The 24953-nt window shown below is 42.7% G+C and overlaps 1 protein-coding gene across 1 annotated transcript in view; it reads left to right on the top strand.

Moving 5' to 3' along the window:
- Nucleotides 1–7273: 7273 nt before the first annotated feature.
- DMRT1 (doublesex and mab-3 related transcription factor 1) overlaps nucleotides 7274–24953 on the top strand; it is a 67167-nt gene continuing 49487 nt past the window's right edge. Inside the window, 3 exon segments of the mRNA XM_018070529.3 lie at nucleotides 7274–7336; nucleotides 7338–7490; nucleotides 10446–10629. Coding sequence (XP_017926018.2) covers nucleotides 7289–7336; nucleotides 7338–7490; nucleotides 10446–10629 — 385 coding nt within the window. The 5' untranslated portion in view covers nucleotides 7274–7288.

The raw sequence follows: 24953 nt of genomic DNA, 5'->3' as shown, positions 1-24953 counted from the left end.
ACCCTACTTACCTTAGGTACCTAATGAACAATGTTCTTAGACATCATTATTGTGAAGTCACAGAAGCTGCCTTCCAGTGAAAAGGCAATCTCTGTGCCTTGGTTTCTTAAAAACAGGTGAGAGAAAACAATGACTTAAATGACCACGTAGAGAAGCTACTCTTTGTTCTCAACCTTATAATGTGTTATCTGTTACAATTTCAAACTCTTGAGAATATTTTAAAAATATTTTACTCAGAGAAGGTGAATATTTGCATACACTTAGCTGGGATGGCTGAGCTGGGCTCAGAACACTTTTGTTCTGGCTTCTGCAAAAGGCACTATTTGCATTGGAATGACAGAAAATTATGGTGTCTGACTAATTAGTTTCCATACAATGTTCCCATCACCTCTCAAAGCATTTCAGTGTCTAGACAAAGCTAGACTAATTAAAATTAATAGCCTGACAGTTGAAATAATTCATAACAGTGTGTCATCTTCCTTAGCAGCTTCTCACCAATAGAATTAGAGGAACTTGGTTACTCCTAATTAGAAAATGTGCACATATGATGTACAGAGATCCCCACACTGCTGAACAACATGCAAGGGATAGAAGAAAACTGTTGCCTAAGAAAGCCAACTAAGTGTTCTAATTATCTGTATCTTGATAGCACTAAGCAAAGCCTTACCTGAGAGGCGTAGGTTTCCTGGGACCCAAATTTCCCAGGTCCTTTCTCTGAACTAGATTTCTGGCATGGATGTGGGATGAACCCCTGAAGATGGGAAGACCTAATACACTGTCTGTAGCGTTTGGGGACCACCTCTGAACTGTCCAATTGCTCTGGGGGCTCTGGGGCATGGAGGGCAGACAGGAGAGGCTTCAGTGGAAGAGTCAGGCTCCCAGGGAAGAAAAAAGTCTCTTTCTCAGACTAGGAAACGTGAAAGGTCAGCAGCTCACATCAAGTCATTTCACAGCATGGCTGATTAAGTAGCAATCATTTGAGTTTCATTAAAATATTTGGAAGGGCTCAGCTGTGTCTGGAGGGAATTCTGACACCCCTGCCTCACTCAGTGGATTCGAAAGACTTCTCACAGAAAGTGGGAAGAAATGGGGGAAGAGCAGCACAACACTTTACTCTCAGACATGGGTGCTACCCTGACTGATTTTATGGGAAATTCGCACAGAATGCTCCCCTGACTGCAAAATATTACGTGAAGAATATGTTTATTTAGACTTAAAGAAAAAAGAAGAAAATAAATTTAGGAGATATTGTAACAATACTTTTGTTTCTATTAAGCTTCTGAAATAGCAGAAACAAATAACACGGCATGAATAAATAAATTGGATGGACAACAAATTGACACAGCAAAACCTGCCCCTTCTGCTACCTCAGCTGTAACTGTCCCTCAGAATCATGGAGCTCCAGCAGTTTTAAGTTTCTGAAGATCAAGAATGCAAAATAATAAAAACTTGCATCACTTAAAGAAGGCATAGGTAATAAAGCAAGTGCTTTATAATTTGAAATGATCTATTTCTTCCTTTAAATACCAATTGGCTGGCTCAATGATGTGGAAATTTAACTGTATCCATTAAAACATTAAAGATCATAAATAAAAAAGTAGCAATTAATTGTGTTGCCTATTTTTAAGAGGTTGGAGTTTAGTTTTTCACATTCTAGCAGTCTATCAAACTCAGCTCCATTACAGATGTCTTAGAGCTGAATTGATGATGATACTCAAAACTAAGGGCATTCTCTTCAGTAGTCCTACCCTGATGAAGGAGCTCAAATGTATAGATGGCTTATCTGACTCTATCATTCTTACTGTGTAAATTACAAATGTTTGAAATGTCAGCTTAATGAGTCATGCAGGAGTCTTCAATGTTCTAAGTCACTGGATCCAATTAATTTTTAAGTGTGCCTAAAATGAACAATGAATACTGAGAAGAAGCAATTCAGTGGTTTTCTCCACGCTCACTTTTTAACTCCTGTTTTAAAAGTTGGACCTAATAATGCTTTCAAATAGCTATCCAAGTCAATTATTAACAATGACTGAAATTTTTAAGGAGCTAACAGCATGGTTTTCTCACCCTTTAAGTCTGCAATGAAATGATTCCAATTTGCATGAACAAATTAGGAAATGGAGAATGTAAGCATTAGTAAAAAAAGGTAATTTTTTCTCTTCTTTATGCCTGTTATTAGTAAAACTACTCAGGGTGGAAACATGATAAACATACCCATTTTTAAAATATCTCCATTCTATTTGGTTCATTGAACTTGAAAACTGCTTTGATTTTTACTGTATTTGGCATAATCTAACAGAGTGAATTTTGTTTTCAGTGAATCCTGTTTTTACTGAGCAGTGTGGGCCAATGTAATTGGCAGGGCTCGCAGTTATGAAAGGGAAGAGCTGTTTGTTGTTACAGGCAGGCATTTCTTGAGTTTTATGTAAACAGGTTTTACCACAGCCCTGGATTTTGGACCATTAAACTCTAGATTCTGATTAGCAGGTGTCTTGCAAACAAATATGCATTTGCTCAGGCAACAATCTCCGGTGGCTTTTCTCAGCTGTAGGTCATCTGAAGTTACTGATGTGAACGCTCTTTTTCCACATGTTGGGAGAACACCAACAAGCAGAGTATGAGTGAACCCATCACTTAAGTGACCATTAAGGCATATCACCTGCTGTGGCAGGCCTGTTCTCCAACTCGGGATACAGATGATGCTGTTTCCTGTCCCCTGCCAACATCCCTTCTTGTACCCTTTGAAGAAGGGTCCCCTGCAGGGGTGTCACCCAAAGGGTATGGATTTGTGCCAAGAGAAAAGAACACGAACTGAGGGTGCTGAAGAAAGTACTCAATTTGTCCCACCTTGCTAACAACCAGTAGTCTTTGTAAGTGGAGCTAAGCACAGCAGCTTTTCAGGCTGATGCAGAAAGACATCCCTGTGCTCACTGGAGAGAAGCTGTGGACCACCATCCCAAGGACTCTCCTAACTCTCACCGAGGAAAAGCAGCAAATAGCCAAGTGGTGGCAGCACTATCAACTGCTTTAGTTGTTCACTCAAGTGAGAGTGGAAGCCTGAACTTCAAAGAAGAGGGAAAAAAAGGAAAAAGGAGTTTGAGGAGAAGTGAATCAAGCAGTTCAGATATGCCTGTCCTAATAAGAAACCCTTACCTTTTGTTGTGGTGTAGGCAGTCCTAGCTGTATAACTTGAAAACAGAAAACTGAAAAAACATAAATATGGGGGGGGGGGGAAGGGGGAAAGCTATATGCTGCCAGAAAGTGTAAAAAAATTTCTCAATTTGGAATAAAACCTTTGCCTGTGGGATTGTGTTTTAAGAGCCAAGTGATAAAACTTCAGCTTCCCTGTAAGTTAAATGAGGTTTAAAATAAGGAATGAATGAAAGAAAAAAAAATGTATAATAGAAAGTGGAAAAAAATATACAGCTTATTTATGCCACCTACTGGATTTTTCCTGAAGTATCTTTTCAATCCATTTAGTTGTCACGATGATGTCTGTCACTCCAGCAAATACATTTGCATGGAAGACTACTCGCACAAGTAGACCCACTGATATCAAGCCGATGACTCACATGAGTAAATTACATGTGTGAAATAACACAAATGGAGGAGTGCAGATGGCAGTTACACCCGTTTATTCTGCTAAACTGATGGCTATAGGGCAGCCAAGAGACCCAAAGCTGCAGGGAAGCACTGAAGTCCAACATTGAGGAGTTTCCCAGCTCCTATCAGTGTCTCAGGGGAACATGCTGGCATGGTTTCCCTCCTTCGCTTGACTCCCTCTGGCTGTCTTTGATATTTTGTTCTAAATGACCAAAGTGTTTATGAACACGCCGATGTTTTCAAACAATGTGGACCGGCAGCATGCATGCTTTATCTTCTATCCTTCACCACTCCTGCAGCTGAGGCTCTGCTGGGAATTCACCAACCAGCCCTGGGGATCCAGTCTGTAAAATGACCTGGGAGAGTCAAAAATATCTACTGCAACCAGACAGGGCAAAACCTCTCTGGTTTGACCCACTGATAGGAAAAAACCAAACCAAACAAACAAAAACCAAACAAAAAACAACAGAATTAGATCTAGCAGACCTCTAAAATGGACTTATTAAACGCACTTAACCACGCTTACTTCGGTGAAAGGTCCTCACTTTCCAGTCAACAGTGTTAGAATTAAACCCTTTTTAATTTGCGACCCCTCTATTGGGTTGCTCGGTCATGCCAAATGATAATCTTGTTGGCAAATAAAACATTTTTGCAAGGTTCAAGGGATCAGCCAAAGGCATGCATCAGCAAAGGACAGATCATCACTAACAGACAACGTTTTGTACTTTAAAGGCTTGTACAAAAAAAGTTAAACCTAAAGGACAACCTTCAGATACCTATTTAAAAAAAAAAAAAAAAAGGCAAAACTGTCTTTTGATTATTTTTTTTTCTTCAGAAACATTGATTACAGTTATTTCCAAAGGTGCCAGCAAACTGCAGTAATGTTTTGTCATTGCCATCATCACTGGACAGGCTCAAACCAGAGATGCTCAGACGTACATTAAATGAATGACAATGACTACAATTTCCTACTTGCAGTGAGGTTGCTGTGATTTGTGTTAGGACCAATGGCAGTTTATGACTATCTCCTATTACTTCATGGCTCCACAGATGACAAATCCAGTATCACCAAGCACCCATTAAAAAAATTGAGAAAAACACTGCACTCTAACCCCATATTCAAAGTGTGACTTGAGCTAGCAAAACAAAAGCAATTCATTATTAAATGATCAATCGTGTACTTGCATTCATCATGCAAGTAGGCATCTTGCATCTAGGTATTTTGGTGGTATTCATCCAGAACACAAAATATCAGATCATTTTTTTCCCCTCACCAGTAGGTTCTGTAACATTATGGATAATAAAGATCTGTGCAGCTAGCCTGAAAATCAGGAGTAGAAAATACTAGTTATGTGAAACAGTGATGAATGAATATTCGTTCTTCTTGGAACTGTTGCATTTTTTGCATCTTGTAATTCATCTCTGAGGTTAGCTGTCACACTTGTTTCTAGTGAAAAGGCATATATAAGCAGCTGATGACTGCTATTATTTCTACTTTGCGTTTGCTTGCTTTATATACTGTGCTTCTTTTATCTCTCCTCTTTTTTGACCCTTTCGAGTTTTTCTCTTTCTCCTCCTGTCGTTTCTGATGTGCTTTTTCTTCTCCTACCTCTCCATACCTCATCTTGTTGGGGTTTATTTTATTTTGCCTTTCTTGTTCTTTTGATTTAGCCTCCTTTCATCTACTTTTTAATTTGCATTTTCAGTTGACTCCAAGACAATTTGCATGTGAGCACCTGAAAACATTCCTGTGCATGTGCTCCACCATGCACTGACCCTCACAAACTGGAGATTCACTTTCAGGACTCACTTGCTCCTAGACAACAACTTCAGAAACTGATCAATGCCTCTATGAGTTGAGAAGATCTCAACTGGTTTAATTCAGGGAGGAATTTCATATTTTGATATAGGACGCTAAGTAGGCCTGTTTGCATTGTTCACCTCCTTAAATATTAGTAATATGCACCATTAGGTGTAAAGACAAATCCTAATTTTGTTCCACTAAACATTGTATTCGTCTTCTCCTCTCTTGCAGGAGAATGTGCAGTTATTGACATCAGAAATGTCAATCTCAGCAAGGAAAAAGTTTCAGTTTCTGTGAGTTGAATGATGGCAATACCCCCGCACCAAGCCCATAGAACTTCTGCTGGGGTGTTGCTTGAGAACCATGTGGCTGCTCGAGACCAGGGCTTAACAGTGAGGTTTAATGTCGTCTCTCTAGAGGATGGAAAGTGCCATAAATGTCTCCAATGTTGTACTGTGAAGAAAAAAGTTCTTTAAATGTGATGTATTAAAGGCTAATGCAAAGGATCAAGCAGGAAAGATCTGGGGCTTTCTTCAGGCTGGGATAGGCACTCACTGTTTCCAGCACGGAGGTTCAGTCTAAGCAGAATTAGCTGGGAGTTAGCTGATCTCAAAGAGGGAGACGCTTTCCTCGGCTTCTTCCAGCAGAAATAAATTTCTACCTACTGTAACTTATTACCATCTGATATGCTGAGTCATGAAGCTGAGGTTATAGAAATCTTTATGCAATCTTTATAAATCAGCCTCACATAATCTCAGGCGCTTTCTGCTTCATCTCTGTTGAGTCACTCGTTTGACAGTTGTCATTCATCTTAGATTGAGATGTAATTTAATAGTTTCATTTCAGCATGAAGATAGCATCATCTAAAGTTGAGCTCAGAAAGATTTAAAGGTGTAACAGAGGAAATATTAATACTGTAAATAATATCTGTAGAGCTGTATGCGTCTATAAATCAGATAGTGCAAAGTTGGAAGGGCGGTCTATGTAAAGAAGAAAAAAGCATCTTCCCTTGTCTTCCCCTGCAGAGTACAGCCGCTCTGCCATCGACACCCACTCCAGAGGCGATGGCTACCAAGTTGTCACCACGCTCTCACTGCCTGTACTTGTTGGGATCACCTGCCCACACAGCTATCGATCCAAGAGTGTTTATACCCATTGAGAGATACGCGTGGGAGGGAACCTGTGAACGGGAGATGTAGTCCAGCAGCCTCACGACAGAGAGCAACTGAGCGGCGGCAACACGGACGTTTTATTTGGGGGTCACAGCTCTCCTCGGGCCAGGCCATGTTGGTCGCCTGCCCAAACCTGACTTGCCCCGGCAGCGCGGGCGCGGAGAGGCCGCAGGGACGCCGCGGGCCGCCTCCGACCGAGGCGGGCCATGGTGTCGGGCGGGACCTGTGGCCCCGCGGCTGAGCCGAACCCCCCGGGTATCTCCGGCACCACCGCCCGCGTCGGGGCCGCCCCGGTCGCACCCACCGCCCCGCTGTGCGTCCGACGGCCACCCGCCCGGGCAGGGAACCGCCTTTCCGCGCGGGCCGGCCTGGTGGGGAGGAGGGTGGGGGAAGGGAGGGTGGCCGCTCCCCCCGCCCCAGGGAACTACTCGGCGCCAGCTCCCCGGGATAGCGAGGACTTTGCGGCCGCACGGACCCCCCGGAGCAGGGGTGGGGGGAGGCAAGGCAGGAGGGGAAACAGCAGCCGCCTCTAGCCGCCAAAACGCGTGGGGTGACGGGGAACGGGGGGCGGCAGTAGCCGCGCCGACCCCTGGCCGGGTTGCCTTGCCAGGCCCGCCGCGATGCCCAGTGACACCCGGCCTTCAGCAAGCCCCCGACGTCGCGGAGGCGCGGGGAACAAGGCGGGCGGCTCGGAAGGCGGGCAGCGCCCATGGCGGCCGTCCCAGCGGACAGGGTCCCAGGCGCGGCGGGAAAGATAGCGGCCGGCTATGCCCAAGTGTGCCCGCCTGCGCAACCACGGCTCAACTTCCTCGCCGCATGAAGGGGGGCACAAGCGGTTCTGCATGTGGCGGGACTGCCAGTGCAACAAGTGCAGCCTGATCGCCGAGCGGCAGCGGGTGATGGCAGCGCAGGTGAGCTCTTCCCGGAGCGGCGAGGGGTGTCTGCCGGCGGCGGGCAGTGCCCTGCGCCCAGCGGGGTTGGTGGCCGTCGGGGCCAGGCGGCCGCGCCGAGGTGCGGTGTGCGACCGCGGGTGGCCTCGCCCCGGGCTCAAGTCAGTAGTTGCATCGGCTCCTTCCTACGTTAATGAGACTTTCAGCTGTATTTCTCCTAGGTTATATAATTTTTTTTTACATAACAAATAGGAGATGCCCCAGAGGCGCGCAGGATTGTGGTCGGGGCGAGCCGGCGGCAGCGGGGCGAGGGGCGGCGGTGAGCGCACGGCCGAGCGCCGCTCCCCCAGCCGGCTACAGCCCAGCCCTGTGGACAGCTCCCGGCTGCGCGGGACAGCCGTGGTTGCGTTTGCTGATGCTGGGAGGCATTACTTGAGCTCATTTCTGACTTATTTTTTGCATATAGCGGCTCTGCAAATCGCTACGGCAGTGGGTCATTTTAAAAACGAGGGCTCAGTAGCCGTTAAGAAAACGGCATCCAGTTTAGAGGAAGAATAACTTTGTTTCGTTGGTAGTCCAGCTGAAATCACAGCTCTCAGGCAGGGCAAATGTAGGGCTATATTAACCGTTCTGATCCTTATCTTGAAAAACAACATTAAGAGGAGTAGTCGGCATGTAGTGGCTACTGGCATATGAGCTCTGGCCGGGGGACTTGCGCTCTTTAGTTGGTGTAAACGGTCCCTTACAGACAAATGAGAAGGCAGCTGCTGGTGCAGGTAAAGGCAGTGGTATCAGACCCCCGCATCCTGCAACTGACGTTCGCTCAGAGCTTCGTGATCCCACATAAAATGAATGTCGGCCAGACAGCTTTTAAAAATCTTAGCAGCTCTGGATTAAATCTTTCCCCATTTTTTTGTTCAATTATTGAGTACAAGTTTATGAAATGTCTTCAGATCTCACTGGGATTGAGTTTTTGTTCATTTAAACAATTCCTCTTTGTCGGTGGCATGGCAGTCCAGAAATAATTGTTATGCCCAAGTTACATGCATTTTCTCTGCCTGGTGTGAACTGTGAAATAATAAACATGAATCCCTTTGCCATCTGCCTCGAGGAAGGGAGCACAAAGTGCGGTGTTGTCAGAGCAAGTGTCTCCTTCTGCACAGACTCTTCTCTAGCTGCTCAGCTGCTTCTTCTAGGGAGTGGATGCCTCCTGCTAGCAGACTTTGGTGATGGCCCTCCTGTGGGTTTTGTCTTCCCTGCCTAGTATTTGAAAGTGGCTTTGAAAGCCTCCCTAACTAAACCTTATCTGTGTAGGAGTTGCACACTGAGAGTTTGTCTTTCCCCCTTTCAGTATATTTCTGCAATAAGCCCCTTGACACTGGTGGAATTTCACAGGTCAAGGTTACTGGCTTGTGAAGTCAGAGTTACAGTGGTGTTCGCAAGTCTACACCTCCTGCTTGGGATTTCTTTTATTGGAAGAGCTAATACTAATTAACAGTATTACACATTTGTATTAGTAAAAATGTTGCTGTTGAACATGAAAATGTAGGGAAGTCCTGCCCAAGATATCCAGGAGAATTTCAAGCAAGAAAAGCCCACAATGCCAGTCTGTAATCAGAATTTCCAAGGTTCAAATAAAGATGCAAATCAGTCACCTGACAAGGAGCAGGATAGGTAGCTGTAGCAGTGTCATATATACCTCCTGGACACATATCACAACTTTGCATGAGTGGACAGATGTGCAGAATTGATCTACCAGTTCACATGAGGCAGAAGGGACCCTCTGTAAGCAACAGATCTGGTTGGTTTGTACCTAGACTGCATAGTGCCTATGGGCTTGGCCAGTGCCAGCTAGGCTTTGAAATATTGTCAGTGTTGGGAAAAAAATGGGAAGCTCCGGCTTTTCCAGGCCTGACCAGCTACATGCAATGTGTGTGATGCTGTATGAGAGGCTCTTTACATCCTACATTTGCCATGCTTCTTCCATAATGGTTCTTTGTGTACAGTGCACTATATACTGAAATTTCCTTGAGGGGCAACATTTCCAGCAAAGAGCCAGCAAGGGAACCTAGCAGGCTTGAACAAAGTAGCAGATTACAAGTATAAGCCTTCATGAAGAGCTGCTTTATACTGATGAAGAGGCACAGTAGAGCCCTGCAAGCAGATTAATTTCCTGTCCCCAGCAGCTGTGTATCAGCAGAGAGGAGGGTAGCAACTACACTTTTTCCAGACTGCCTTTCCCTGGAGCAGCTGTGTTGGGTGAGTGCAGTCAGCTGTAATACGTCCTCTTCTGGCCTCGGTGGAGAAAGATGTATATGTCCCCAGCATTTCATAGGCTTGTTCATATATGCTTGGACACAAAAAGGGGTTGGTAGCTTTATAACCTCCTTTATATTCTCCTCTACCCACTGGCTGGATTGTGAAAAGGTTCTAGAGAGTAAACCATTTGTGGAGCAGCTGAGGAAGCTGGGGTTGTTTAGCCTGGAGAAAAGGAGGGAGGCTCAGGGGAGACCTTATCACTCTCTACAGCTACCTGAAAGGAGGTTATAGCAAGATGGGGGTTGGCCTCTTCTGCCAGGCAGCTAGCAACAGGACAAGACAAAATGGCTTCAGGCTGCACCAGGGGAGGTTCAAGTTGGACATCAGGAAGAACTTTGTCACAGAAAGAGTTGTCAACCATTGAACGGGTGCCTAGGGAAGTGCTGGAGTCACCATCCCTGGAGGTGTTCCAGAAATGACTGGACATGGCTGTTAGTGGTATGGTTTAGTTAACATAGTTGTGTTTGGTCAAAGGTTAGACTTCTTAAATAATCTTAGAGGTCTTTTTCAGTCTTAATGATTGTATGATTCTATGATCAACGCCATTCAGAGTGCCAAGAGGGAAAAACCAGCCTGGAATCTGAGTCTTTCATTGTTGCCAGTATAAATTGTACTCAAGCCACAGAGCATGTGCTTAGGTCTGTGTTTTGTTTCCAGGTTGCACTGAGAAGACAGCAAGCTCAGGAAGAGGAACTGGGAATCAGCCACCCAGTGCCCCTGCCTAGTGTCCCCGAGACATTTCTTAAGAAGAACGGTGGTGGCAGCTCTTGCCTCTCGTTGGAAAGCAGCAGCCCTATGCACTCAATGAGTACAGCCATGACAGCAGCTAGTACACCATCAGGTAAAGTGCTGGGAGGGTGATGCTCATGGCCCAGGTCAGTGGCTAATGCTGCTTATACCTGCTCTTGCACCTCTTGCCCTCTCTGTGACGATGGGGTTATGGAGTCCCCTCTCCAAGAGCAGCCTGCTCTCTTGGTACAGTTAGCAAGAGAGTCTTTCAGGATGAGTCTTTCATAGTTTAATTGATTATTTTTACTTGAAAATTAAAACATCTTTGATAGAGATGGGTGTTGTAATTAAATTCAGTAAGGTGTATGCCTGTGAGTAGAGATTTATGGGCAGCTTTTCTCCTTTGTCCCAAAATACATACTCCTGCCACAGTCCTGGCAGCTGTGTTTTGGCTGGCTGTGTGTCTTCTTCAAAATTTGAGAGTTTCCAGAATTGTATAGAAGCCAAGTATGTAGAAAACATTATAGACTTCAGCAGCAGAGATCTGTCAACCTTACGTGACTTGAAGGGGTGGTACATTGGTTCTGTGTGGCGTGGTGTGATGAACCACAATAGACTGATAAGGTCCTTACACTTTACTACGTCTTACTGCGTTGCATTTAACCCTTGTAAAACAAAGACCCCAAAAAATAACAGTCAACAATACTTGTCTGTATATTCAGTAAAAGCATAGCCAAGCACAAAAAGCACTGAAGTGAAGACTCTAGGCAAAATGTTTTTTTCCTGTGTAAATTGCTTTTTCCCTTTTCTAACTGTGCCTGACAGATACAGCAATTGAATTTGTATTAAACAAAAAAGCTGGTGTAATGGACTGGTTGTGTATAGACAGAAAATAAAAAAGCAAACAAGTAAAGAAAAAAAGGAAAAGGAAATTTCATTTTTAGTAGTCTGTGCTGATGTCAATAATGTAGGTGAAAAGATGATTCTAAAGTGGGCAATGCCTTGCATTAACTAATAAAAGGGCAGTGCATATGTGTCTGTCAAATGACATTATTTAAAGTCTTGTCAGATGGATTTGTTGCACCCAGTGCAGACAGGCAGTTTCAGACCAATGTAGAGGAATTTCTTTGGGAAGCTTTTAGAAGAACTGCTTAATAAAACAGTAAATAGCTTTTTATTAGCTTTTTTGTTTTCATTATGTTAGTGTCACCTTTGAATTGATGCAGTTACTCCTTTCATATTTGCATGCTTTGTCTATGGACATGGAAAAAGCGGGCTAAAGATTAAAGCAGTATATTCAGTAATGTGTAGAGATTGTGTATAACTCAGGAGAACTAGAAAATCTTTGTCCATACAGAAAGGCGAAAAAATGAAATTGTCTTACTGTTGACAGAATTGGCATTAGCTTTGATCTTAATGTTTTTAAAATGTCAGTGACAGTATTTAATTTATTAATCCCACTATAATAATTACTTATTAATTGAATTAAATTATGGTATTTTAATGAAAAACATTGACCACACAAGCTTAAGACAATTCACATGGCTGAATAAAGATTTTAAAACATAAAAATACCTAATTTTAAAGTAATTTGAATTGTTTGAATGTTTCTGATCAGAGCAGTCATCTTTCTTACAGCAGATTTCTCTTTGTGAGCAATTTAAATACATTGTTTCTCAATCATTTTACTAAATAACTAGCATCTACTAAAGAACTGTTTGTGGATGACAACATTTAAAATACATACCTTCATCTCCAGAAAGAAGATGTGATTCCAGGCAAGAATCAAGGCAGGGTCAGCCTTGTTCATCAGAAGTGGAAGAATCTGTGAATGATTCATAGTTTGGTTTTAGGGCACCTAAGTAGCAACAGACATTTGTGCTTAGCTCAGAGGTGACTACACTGTACAAATAAAGTTATGTCCAAAATAATTTTAGTGGGTTCATCTGTTGAAAACAGTGTAAGTACTTATGAGTTTTGATTTTATATCAGTGACTGTGGGCTGGCTTTCAAGCTCTAGAATGTGCTCTGCATTTATCCAGTCTTGTAGAGTACCTTTATCAGGTGTCCAAGTACAGGCTTTGGTGAGAAATACTGCTTAAATATCCTTAATGCTTTTCTTTTTAGCATACACCATCTTTTTTTAGATGAAAAATTGCCATGTGACATGAAGTTCTTGCTGCAGATGTTTGGTTGTTTCAGGACCAGGTACTTGATGGATTCTTGCATAGCTGTTTTATGATTCTGCTGGTACCCTAAACTACTGGTACCGCAAACTATGATTTTATTAGTACCCTAAACTACAAGCAAAACAAGAGACCCCATCAGAGCGAGTTTCATTGTTTCAGTTTGGTAGGCTAAGGTGTTGATTTTGCAAGAATTTACAGTAATTATTAAAGCAAGTAGGGAAAGTGAAACCCTTCGTGGCAGGGAAAGTCAGCAGCTCCCTGCAAGCCCCAGGGGAACTGGTGGCTCCTGGAAATGCAGGGTGCCCTGTATGACTCACATTAGACTGGGCAAGAGGTGATTTTGACAGTGGTAATTCTGTTCCTCCTCTAAGGTTTTGGCTTCACAAGAGCGTTTTTTTCTTTTGGACTTCCATCACGCAGAGCGTTGCTTGCCAGCAGAGGAGTAATGTGTGAAACAGTCACACAAATCAGACATAGTGCCAGAGAGAGAGTTTTTCCTCGCTGTATCTATTTTATGGGCAGATCAGAAATAATATGACACCTGGAGACTAGAGACAGTTTTTCAGATCCCCTTGTGACATGTTGTTTTTGAAAAGGGGTAAAATGAATTATCATATCAAAGCAAGAGGTGTTTGAGCATTAACCATGTCAAGCGTGCTTACAGTGGATAGAGTGTATTCTCCCACTCAGAAGCAAACTGGGAATTTGAAGGGTTGTGGGAAGGGAGCAGACCATGGTCGCAGGGCATTAGCAGAACGTTTTGCAAACAGAATTTGTTGTTTCTGGGAAATTTTCCCTTAAGAAATTGTAGGTTGCTGACAGAGAGGGCCATTTAATTGTACAGAGTAGCAAAAAGTCATTATCCCAGGGCATTTGGAGTAATTGTCCTTCCTTCTGTGGGATGTCATGTTGTTATGTTAATGGATCTGCAAAATGTAGGAAAGACTATGGTGAAGCATTTAAAACGTGCCTTTCAGACATGCTCAGTTTATAAAACCTTGTTCTACACCATTCTGTGTCAGTTTGGAGCCCTGCCATTTTAATATTTAGAAGTCACTAGGTGGCAGGGAGGGGAGGCAAGTGTGATCATTAAACACCTTAGAGTGAAAGCAGCTCACACTTTATGAAGGAGATTGCATTTCACCTTTCCTTCATTATATTTGGTCCTCGTCACAGACTAAGGGTCATGTTTGGCAGTTGGCCAGAGGGGTGACTGCAACACATATCAACAGATGACTGGAAGGTGCTGGAAAGCACCCCTTCTTTCTGCTGCTCTCTACTGTTGTTGGCCCAATTTAGAAGCATCCAATATAGACAGGATTACTGTATGATGCAAAATGCCAGCTCTTGCTCCTGTGCTGTGTCGTGGTCCATTTCCTGTTGTCTTCGTTGTTCAGGTACCTTCTCAGTATCACTGGTTGACAAATATAATTGTCAACAATTGTGAGTAGTAAGCTTGTATTTGTTATTTCCTTTTGCTACATTTATTATGTGTGACAGAAACAATATAGTACTTTTTTTATACTTCTCTAAGTAGGTGCTGCCTTCACTTAGAAACTCTTTGACAAACAGATGTGTTTTTATCTCTCATAGTGGGGTCAGCAGTAGTACAATGTCTAATGAATGATGGTACTGAGATCCCTTTGAACTTGCAGTGCCCTAGCTGCTTGTGAAAATCCTATCTTGCCTTCTTTATTCTTCCTTTACTTTTTGGATCATTTTATTGTGTTTTCAAAAATCTGTGCCATGACCTTGCAGTTGTTGTGCTCCATTAGCAAATTTGCAGATGACACCCACCAAGTTAGGGAGGACTGTTGATCTGCTGGAAAGATGGTCTGATTCCAACAGGATGAGGTTCAACAAGGCCAAGTGCTGGGTCCTGCCCTTTGGCCACAACAACCCCCTGCAGTGCTGCAGGCTGGGCACAGAGTGTCTGGAGAGCAACCAGGCAGAGAGGGGCCTGGGAGTTTGGATTGACAGGAAGCTGAACATGAGCCAGCAGTGTGCCCAGATGGCCAAGAAGGCCAATGGCATCCTGGCCTGGATCAGGAACAGCGTGGCCAACAGGTCCAAGGAAGTGATTCTTGCCGTGTACTCAGTGCTGGTGAGGCCACACCTGGAGTGCTGTGTCCAGTTCTGGGCCCCTCAGTTCAGGAAGGATATTGAGGTGTTGGAGCAGGTCCAGAGAAGAGCAAGGAGGCTGGGGAAAGGACTGGAGCACAAGTCCTATGAGGAGAGGCTGAGGGAACTGGGGTTGTTCAGCCTGCAGAAGAGGAGGCTCAAGGGAGACCTCATCACTCTCTACAACTACCTGAAAGGAGGTTGTAGCCAGGTGGGCATTGGACTCTTCTCCCAGGCAACCAGCAGTAGGACAAGAGGGCATGGTCTTAAGCTCTGCCAGGGGAGATTTAGCTTGGATATGAGGAAGAAATTTTTTACAGAGAGAGAGTAATCAGACATTGGAATGGGCTGCCCAGGGAGGTGGTGGATTCACTGTCCCTGGAGGTTTTTAAGATGAGACTGGATGCGGCACTTAGTGCCATGGTCTAGTAACCATGGCTTAGTGGATCAAGGGTTGGACTTGATGATCTCAGAGATCTTTTCCTATTTCTAAAGGTATTTACAGTATAGTGTCATGTGCTGTCAGAATTTCGCCTTCGTCAAAAAGCCTCATTTTAGTCAACCGGTGGGTATCATGAGGAAGCTGCCATGGACATTTCACCTTAAGAGTGCTTAAGGACTGCAACAGGTTGTCCCGAGAGGTTGTGGAGCCTCCATCCTCAGGGAGACTCAAAACTTGTCTGGATAATGTCTGTGCAACGTGATCTAGTTGGGAAGCCATCCCTGCTTTGAGCAGAATTTGGGCCAGCTGGTCTCTAGAGGTTCTTTCCAAACTAGACTATTCTGTGAATCTCTGAAATGCCTACTTGTTTGCATTGACATTAAGTCAGTGTATTGAAGTTTGAAGTTCAGTCAGCCTCAATAGTGATCAGCATCTGCAAGCCTGTGGAAGAAATCCTGACTCTTTTGACCTAGTAACACTCAATGGTAGAATTTTTAGCAAAGAATTAGCATTGTGGGGTTTGACAGGTGGTGGAGGGAATTGATAGTTCAGGTAACAGCAGCCTCATCAAGAGTGAGCAGGAGAAGGCAGCATTAGCTTTGGTTGCCCATGCAAGGGCTGACATGATGGTTGTAGGCCCTCAGAGAGCTTGATGAGTCTACAGTGGTTACTGGTCCATCCTCCTGCTCTTCCCTTATGTCTTGGTCTCCTCATTACTTTCAAAGAATGATTTTCTCCTGCTGGACCTACAGCTGCTTCTTTACTAGTTTTAGTTGCTGGCTACCTCCTGGCCCTGCCATCTCCCCAAGATCTCCAAGCATCCCTTCCATTGCTTCTCTCCCCCACAAAAAATCTCTGTTCAAAAGTAAAGACTGTAGTTTAATGTGACGTCTTTACTGGATTGTAACAGCTAACAAAGAAAGAAGTTTTGCATCCTTCACTTGTTAATAACTAATACTTTTCCATCCATCATTATCATCTGGTTTTCTCCAGTTTGTTGCAGTTGAGAGAAAAAGAATCACATTTGTATGTGTCTCTTGTAAGAGTTTATGAACTGTTCTACCTTCTTGGATTGTCATGTTTTCCACAGCACAAGTTAGACTTTGTCTCGGAAAGCAGTTCCTGAAGGTGGTCTCCAGCATTTAAGGTGGTTTTCTTAGCTGCTCTTTCAGGCTGTACTAAGTAAATATTGTGGAAGTGTTTTGCTTTGAAGAATCCTTCCTTGATTTAGGATAAAACTTCCCCTTAGTATGCTTTTTTAATACCTGACTGATACAACTATGTGATGAATGAACCACTCCATAGTGTGGTGGCCATGGCTTTGTAATTTTCAGTTCCTATCAGAATAACATGTTCTGCTCAGAGTTGTTTAAAAAGGCATTGCTTGTGAAGCAAGGAGGGATGAGCATTTCAGCCCCTCTGCTGCTCCGAGTTCACTGTATTTGGGAAAACAGCAAAGGAGTTTTGAGCATCTCATTATAAGAGGACATAGATAAATCTGAAAGGATAGAGGGAAGGGTGACAAAAATGATGTATGGCTTGTAGCAAAGGAGTCTAAGGGTGGATATAACAGTCTATAAATATTTGAGAGGTAATAATATGGAGGAGGGGGAGGGATTATTTACAGTGCTTGAGACAGCATAACAAGGAGCAACGGCTTGAAACTAAAAAAGGCAAAATTAAATTAGACACTAGACACTTTTTCTCCTAACTAGAAGTGCAATTAGCAACGGAGTGACCTGCATGAGGACAAGGGGGTAAGTGAAGCATAATCAGGAGAGGTGTTTAAGAGTGTGTTAGATTACAATCTCAAGTGATTAATATGGGGGTAAACTCTGATCAATGTGCAGGTTAAACTAGATGACAGAAATCCCCTCTAGCTTTGTCATCTCCTATATGATTCATTGCCTCCGACTGTTGTTTGACTGCATTAAATAAATCATAATGTTACAGGGTTCTGCATCCCTGATTAGATGTTTCCAGTTAATTCTCCAGTTATGGAGCCTGCAGCTTGCAAAGCTTGCACTTTTCCTGCTGCTCCTTTCAAGCAGTGTTTGTTACTGCAGCTTTGCATGCACATCTGTGTAACTGCCTGAGTTTTAACTGAGCTAATGTCTGAAGTGCCAGACATGTTTATTCACTGAGGCACAGGCTCTGCCAAAAGTATTGATGAAACAAGTAGAACTAGTGGCAATTTTCAGAGTTGAGTCTCTGAAGGAAGAATTTTTATTTTTCCTTTGAGGCTTACAATCATGTCTGAAACTTCAGTGGAAGTGCAGAAACAAATGTAAGTGTAAACAGACTTGGAAAACCCTCAGAGAAGATTGCTTTTCTTTTTCTGTGCAAGTGGTTCTTGGAGACTTGTCCAGGGCTGTTTTCACCAGAGGTAGGGACTGGGGAGAGCTTTCTGGATCGTGTCAGGGAAGCAAGGGTGCCAGAGACCAATCATGACCTACCCAGATCCACTTAATATGGGAGAGAAAGGCTGATCAACCCTGAGATGGAAATGGAGATGAAGACCACAGGGAGCTCAACAGGTGTTTCTGTCCTTCTTTCACATTTCAGAAAAGATTTTTTTCCCCTAAAGAATTTGGAATATAATTTTTTTTGGTTGGTTGGTTGGTTGGTTTTTTGTTGTGTTTTTTGTTGTTTGTTTGGGGTTTTTCGTTTTTAAAAATATTTCACTATAGGGCTTTATGTGTTTCCAGCATCTTGCTGTCCAGTTTTCTCATGCCACATGAGGTTTCCTCGTTAGAGCAAGATCCCTGCTGAGCAGCAAATACTGTGTGCTGCACAGAGTTTACTGTGTTCACTGGCCTAGCACCAGTTTCTCTTCCCACCTAACGGTGGTCAGCACATCCTATTGTTCTTTGTGCCTTGGAAGCTCTTCCTCCCTCACACAGACATTTGCATATGAGCATTCAGGTTTAGAGAGTTATCTGTGCCAGCTTGTGCTTTTTCCATTTGTCATTATGAACACTGAGATAAGGAATGGAGCAGGAGCAGAAGATGTACTAGGAATTTCTAAGAATTTACTATCCATGGACACATTACTACACTATCTGCAGCTAACCTCTTGTTCCTTTCTGTGTCCTTGAAACAGTTATTATGACTTATCTGAATGTGTGGGGCTCTTTGTTTTAAGAAAAGATATAAGTGAGGAGTGAAGGAGTACTGCACGCTTCCCTCACTAAGCACTGATTTGATTTCTTGCTTCTCCCTTTTTTCACATGCTTTCTTACACCTTGATGACTGCTCTCATTTGCTTAATTTGTCAGCTAACTTCTTAATTCAACCTGTTTGCCCATTTTCAGTGGATTTGTCACTGTGGGACTAAAATACAGTTTCTTTTGTAAGACTGTTTTTTCATATGCTTCTTCTAATTCCTCTTTCTTTTTTTTTTAACTCTGCTAAACTTTGTTCTGAGTTTGACTACGTGCTACTCTTAAGTAGGGTTGTGAATAGCACCTTTACTTAGGTGACAAACATCATTCATGCACATCTGTCCTATGTTTTCTTGAAGAGCTTGTGGAGAATCGGTTAAATACTGAGCTTTACTTCCTTTGCAGTGAGATTGCATATCTGATTATTTTATATTTTCTTAATTTCTGTCTCCACTCTTTATTTATGCTATTTTATTGCTCATAGAATAATCCATTATTTGCTGATCTGAATATATATAATAATGGGCACAACTGAACCTCAGCGGGTGGAAACCAGTGTAGTTCCAATCACTGTGGATTTCTCTCAGTTGTATGTGAACAAAATTCATTAGTAATCAATTTGCATTTGCACTGAAATAGGTTTTGTTGAATGCAAATGTTGTTGCATCCAAGCAACACTGGCAGTCATGTACAAAAGCTGTGCACATCCATGTGATTTTTGCTCACTTGCTGAGGCCCAGTGGGTGTCTGCCATGGTTGTTTACCACTCCCGATATTAGTTTTTGCATCACATATTAGGTAGAGTGAAAAAGCCCTCCTGTTATTTTTAGCTGGTCTTTTTTTAGAAATCTTCTGGGTTTCTTGCATCATATAGCTTATAACCAAGCATGGACTCCAGCTAATTCCAACCATCGTCCTACTCCCTTTATTATTTTTAGTGTGAGGCATAATGATTTTATCCTAGTCATATTTCCTCCAAGGTCTCCTATCTCAGACACTTGTAAAGCCTTCCCTCCCTTCTAATGTTCCCTTTGATCTCTTGTTAATGACTTAAATCCTTTTACATTTAATCCACACTGAGTTTCTTTCTCCTCCTCACAATTTGCTTCTTTGGGCCTGCAGGTGTCTGGGCTGTTTCTGTCACTGTCTAGAAATCTGATTTTCTTTCCTAATTTCTTTTCACTTGTATTTTCTTTTAAAATTCTTTAATCTCTGTTTTCTTAACCTTGTGTTGATTTTTGCTTTTGTTCCTGTTACTTACTTTAGTAGCATGCTGGATGTCTGAATGTGTGGAGTTAAATATTTGTAAATTTCTTTCTCCAAATCAGGTGTCTCAAGGTGAATAATAACATGTATACATATATATGCAAACATAGAAGTCAAGCTCCCAGCTTTTATACTGAAGATTGAAAATGACCCTTGTTTCACATGCTCCTGATTTTCTAAACCACTTATTTTATTGGTCCTGATCCTGTTAGCTGTCATGAATGCTAATAACTTTAGATATGGAAATAATCCTGCTGTCTCAGTTTGGTGTGGACAAGCATATGCTGGAGTATTAAAATAGTGCCTAACATCTTCTCAGAATCAAAGCCATATTCAAAGCTTTTGAACGTATTTTCTTTACCAAAGCCATTCTTTTTTTTTTGCCAGTTAAGATTTGAATAGGATCACTATAGCTGTGTTGTAACAACCAAAAGTGCAAGTAAGGAAAGAACGACATTGCCCTCCAGCTCACATAAAAAAATAGACTACTCTACTGTATTAAGTGACAGAAGATGTTAAAAGTTGAATTTGCTGCTGTAGGGGCTGGAGCCTAAATTAAGTGTGGAAATAAAAAATTATGTTTTGTAGGTTTTATTTCTTCTGCCATATTAGGAGGATTGGTAAATTGCCTGCTAAATATTTGCAGCAGATCATCTTTTTTAAGTGTACACTGAATGTGAACAAAATATGCCTTCTGCACTTCTTCTGGAATCAGTGGTGGTATTTCAGCTCCTCTTAGGTGGATATGGACTGGGTTTATATGTAGAACTGAGAAACTTACTATGCCAAGCTGCAGTCTTCTGGTTGAAATTGCTCCCTACTTGCTTTGTTTTCTCTCAAATCACATTTTCTTTTAAAAAATACTGTTTTGTGTGAATAATAAAATTAACTAAAAATCATAAAATTGTGAGGGGTTTGAATTGTATTAGGAACACACAGACACGGTTAACAGTAATTTCAGCCATTATTTGGTAATAACTCTACATGTGGAAGATAGGAAGAAATGCTCAATGATTTTTTTTCTGATCCTTGCTTTGAAAAAAGGCAGATAGTGCTGCTGTATATGGAGATGGTGACATTCTGCTTTCATTTCAAACAGTAACTGAAATCAGCAGGATTGGATAACTTGCATGCAGTACTAAAAAGAAGAAAAAAAACAACCTTGGCTGAAGATTTGTGGCTTGTCCCTCACTGGTGATATCCAAGAACTGTCTGGATGCAATCCTGTGCCATGTGCTCTAGGATGTGCTTGAGCAGGGAGGGTGGACCAGATGACCCCCACTGTGGTCCCTTCCAACCTTACCCATTCTGTGATTTCCAGTAAGCTTTTAACACTGGGGAAATTCCTAAGTCTGGAAGAAAGCTGATGTCATACCAGTGTTTAAGAAAAATGAGTGCCGTGGGATGGGTGGCTACAAATCCATCAGCCTGACATCAGTTTTTGTGAAAACAATCCACAGCAAACTGAAATATGCAAGAAGGGGAGAAATGCAGCTGTTAGAGGATGTTCACACATGATTAAACAGAAGTTCATGGGTAAAGATTCTGTCAAGTTAGTAATCTTTTATTGTTACAGAGTTGTTTGGCGAAGTGACATATTGATGGAAGCAAATTCTGGAAGGCTTTTGATTTTTGTATCCCCTGACATCTTGACCAGGAAACTGAACTGACAGAAAATCAGCATCTTATGTGTTACATGGTTTTAAGGAGAATGATCCTGTCAGTTTGAAAATGTAGGTCTGAGTGGGGAATCTTAACACAATGGTGTTTCTGGAGGCATCTCACAGGGACCTGCTCTTTGCTGTAAGCTGTGTGGTCATCTCATTGGTATCTTGGACACAAATCTGGCATCACCACAGGTTGTCTTAGTAGGTGATGGAAAGGTACGTAAACTGGCAAGCACTGCAGAAGACAGAAGTGCACTGCAGGAAGACTTAGTTAGACGATCAGTCACATGCAAGCAGAAGCCCTTTTAACCTGTACCAGAAGTGAAAAATGGAGAAATCCGTCCCCAAGAAACATTGTCACTGCAGAGCTAGTGGCCTTGGTGGGTACTGTGCTGAATGTTAGTGGTTCCTTGTGGAAAAGGATGACCAAGGACTAGCACAGCTCTTCTTGGCAGAAGAAGATTGGTGGTAATTGGGAAGCTAGTGAGGTGGTTGTGGAACTAGTGCTAGTGGGACTCCTTCCCTGAGGACATTGTACATACTGGAAAGTGGGATAAAAAGGAACATTGGAAGGGAAATCATCAGTGGTTATTAAGCAGACCACAGGAGACTCAGGAGCATAACTGAGCCAAAACCAGTGGAAGGCTAGGAGAGGGGGCAGGGGAACTGTCACATCTGTTCCACTGTTCATACTGTTCCCTAGGTTTCTCTTTATAGCTAGTGGTGGGGATGTAGCGATGGTCTGGACCTGCACACCTGGACTTGAACTTGGAAGAGTTCGTGCAGGAGACATAGGAATGATTAAAAGACCAGAAAACATCTCCTGGAGTGAAAGAAGCAATTTATTTTGCACTTTAGTGATCCCTTTATCTAAGATTTAATCTTCAGTATCATTGTTTGGAATTGCTTATGCCTTTGCCAGACTATATCAGCTCAAGCTGAAGTTTTCTGTGTCATTTCATGGTCTTGGTGTTGTGAGCAGCAGTGGCATGGGGATGCAGAATCCCATGAGTGTGTCTTGGGTGAATTTACCATAGGACACAAGCAAGACAATAGGAAATAGCCTTTATTCTGGAGTCTCTCAGATTTTCTTGAAATGTTGCATAACACTTATTTCTAGAGTGCCTCTTCTGGCAAATGTCGCTCTTGGTTAAGATCTGTTATCCCACCCTAGAACTGGTTTAGCCCTTCAGAGGTGGAACTGGAAAAACTTTGCTCAAGGATCACTCGACTTATTCCTAAAGAGTGAAAAAAATAATACTTATTCCTTCAAGGTGAAAATGATTATTGTGCTGGCAGTCAAGTATTCCTTGAGAAGCGCAGATGTTGATGTCTTGGTGGATAAAGCTGTCTCCTGACCCCAGGACACATGCCCTGCACCTGCAGACATTGCTGCCATTATGCTCCTCACCAGTAATGTTGGCTGAAATCACAGTCCATCTGCCTCATCTGGCAAGGGTTTTTTTGGGACACCCAGGCAGCCCTAGTTGTCAGGGACCTGTTAGGTCTGCAATGACTGGTTATTTTGTCTTGGGCGTGGTGGGAGGAGGTGATAAGCATGGTAGGAGTTAGCAGGTGATAACACATAACCATGATAAAGCAGTGGGGTAGATGAGAAGGAATTGGTAGATTCCAAGGAAGAGGCCAGGAGACTGCAAGAGGCTCAGAATTGGTAGATCACATGCTTTTTGTTTGTTTGGTTTGTTGGTTACTTTGTTTACTTTGGTTTGGGTGGAATTTTTTGTTACTTTATTTGATTTTGGTTTGTTTTTCTAATGTCTTTCTGCTTTGAGAAGAAAGGTGTACATCTGCTGAGAATCTATGTTCCCTGTTTAAGGGTTGGAGAGGTACTGTGGTGGCAATAAACTTGTTTTGGCTATGCTTTTTATACTCTTAACCTGGAGACACAGCTGCTTTTTAGCCCACGTCCTGATATAGCTGATACCTGACATTTTACCACAGCTGGGTATCCAGTGCTGTTTGGGAAGGTATTCCAAACAAGAAGGAAAAAGAACCACTGAATTTGGCCTTTGAGCTCAAGATGGGGCCATAACATTGGCAATTGGGGGAGGGAGGAAAAGACATAGTTTTCTCAAAAGCTTTTTAGTCAAAACAACTGAGAGTGTTGCAGATGTGGCTTTCCGTAGGTGAATGAGAGTAGGACAACCCTGTACATCTCAGAAACTAGGTTTCAGGACATGTACAAGCTCGAACTCCCCTCCTGGTCTGTGGGCCCTGCTTTTCACCTGCGTTTACTGTCTTATTGTGGTCACTGAGTGGTCTCCACCTCACTGCTGCCTGAGAGGCAGCACAGAGTGATGGGCCAGAGCGCTGCAAACTGTGGAGAAATACAGGAAAGGGTTTTATCTTCACAGCAGTGACTCAGGTAGCCATCTCTTAGGATCTGAATTCAGGGTTGCTTTCAGGAATCCAGGGTCTCTGTGTTTTCAGTCTTTTAGGCAGAGGTGCTCCTAGTGCTTTTAAGAAGAAGGCTTTCATTGGCAGATCTGAAAGGCATGATTCTGCATACCTTGTGTTACAGCAATTCTCATACTTTAGTTCGGAGTAAATACTTGATCCTTGACATTTCCTTTGATTTGTCATGATGGCAGAAAAGTATCTCAAATTTTCTGATTCTTGGGAAGTTTATTAACCACAGAGTTCAAAGGCACCAAATTGTGTTTTTTACTGTAATTTGTTGAGTTGTGATTTCTTAAGTATCTCTTTGCAAATAGTGATGTGAGCTGAGAGTTTTATGCATATTTTCACCTAAAAGAGAGATTTTAAGATACAACACCCTCTCGAGTATATTGATAAATGGAGGACTAAGGGGAAGACAAAAGTCAGGATACAGGGCATTAGCTATCCTGATTTCTTGACAGCCCTCGTTCTCTGAAGCCTTTGATTTCAGTGCCGTAGGAAGAAGAGGGAATAGAAATATGAAGTAGACTTGTAGTGCAATGAAGCTGTTAGCTAAAACAGTACTGGAATGCAGGTCAGTGTCTGGTCCTTTGCTGGGAGGTTTTAGAACAGTGGAGAGACAAAACCCTGGTGCTTCACACATTCACATCAGTATCCTTAAAGGACAAACCCTGTGAATGGCATCTTGGACCAAATTTGTTTCTTAGGAACCTATACTGCATTGACAGAAGCTGTAAATGGGAGATGGGGTGGTTTGTGCTCTGCTTGCTGAAAGGAGGAGTAAGTGGGCTTCTATGTGAAAGACTGGGGATGGGCAGAGTTACAAAGGTTGAAAAGAAGCCAAAATAGTTCAGTCAGACTCTGTGGAGGGAGAGGAGAAAGAGAAAAGGTGGCATAGGAGAAGAGAGCCTCTGGGATCTTCTCCAGAACTTGATGGTCAGGCTTAGCTGCTTATTGCTGTCATGTTCCTCAACTCTTATTTAGAGTCCTCAGCCTCTTCCCATTCTCTTTTACTGAAGAGATTTCCTTTCCTCTGATTTTAGCTAAAGCAGGGAGATGGAATAGGGAAGGTGTTCATGTGTACTGTTCTGTATGGGATCACTCTGCAAGGTACAAATAATAAATTACACACTAGGTGCTTAGACAATTTACTGCCAGCTTTTGTA

The sequence above is a fragment of the Manacus vitellinus genome, unplaced genomic scaffold (assembly GCF_001715985.3).
Source record: "Manacus vitellinus isolate BGI_N305 unplaced genomic scaffold, ASM171598v3 scaffold_18_pilon, whole genome shotgun sequence".
Taxonomy (NCBI): domain Eukaryota; kingdom Metazoa; phylum Chordata; class Aves; order Passeriformes; family Pipridae; genus Manacus; species Manacus vitellinus.
The sequence above is the reverse complement of the archived record's forward strand: the minus strand, read 5'-3'. Positions and strand labels throughout refer to the sequence as shown.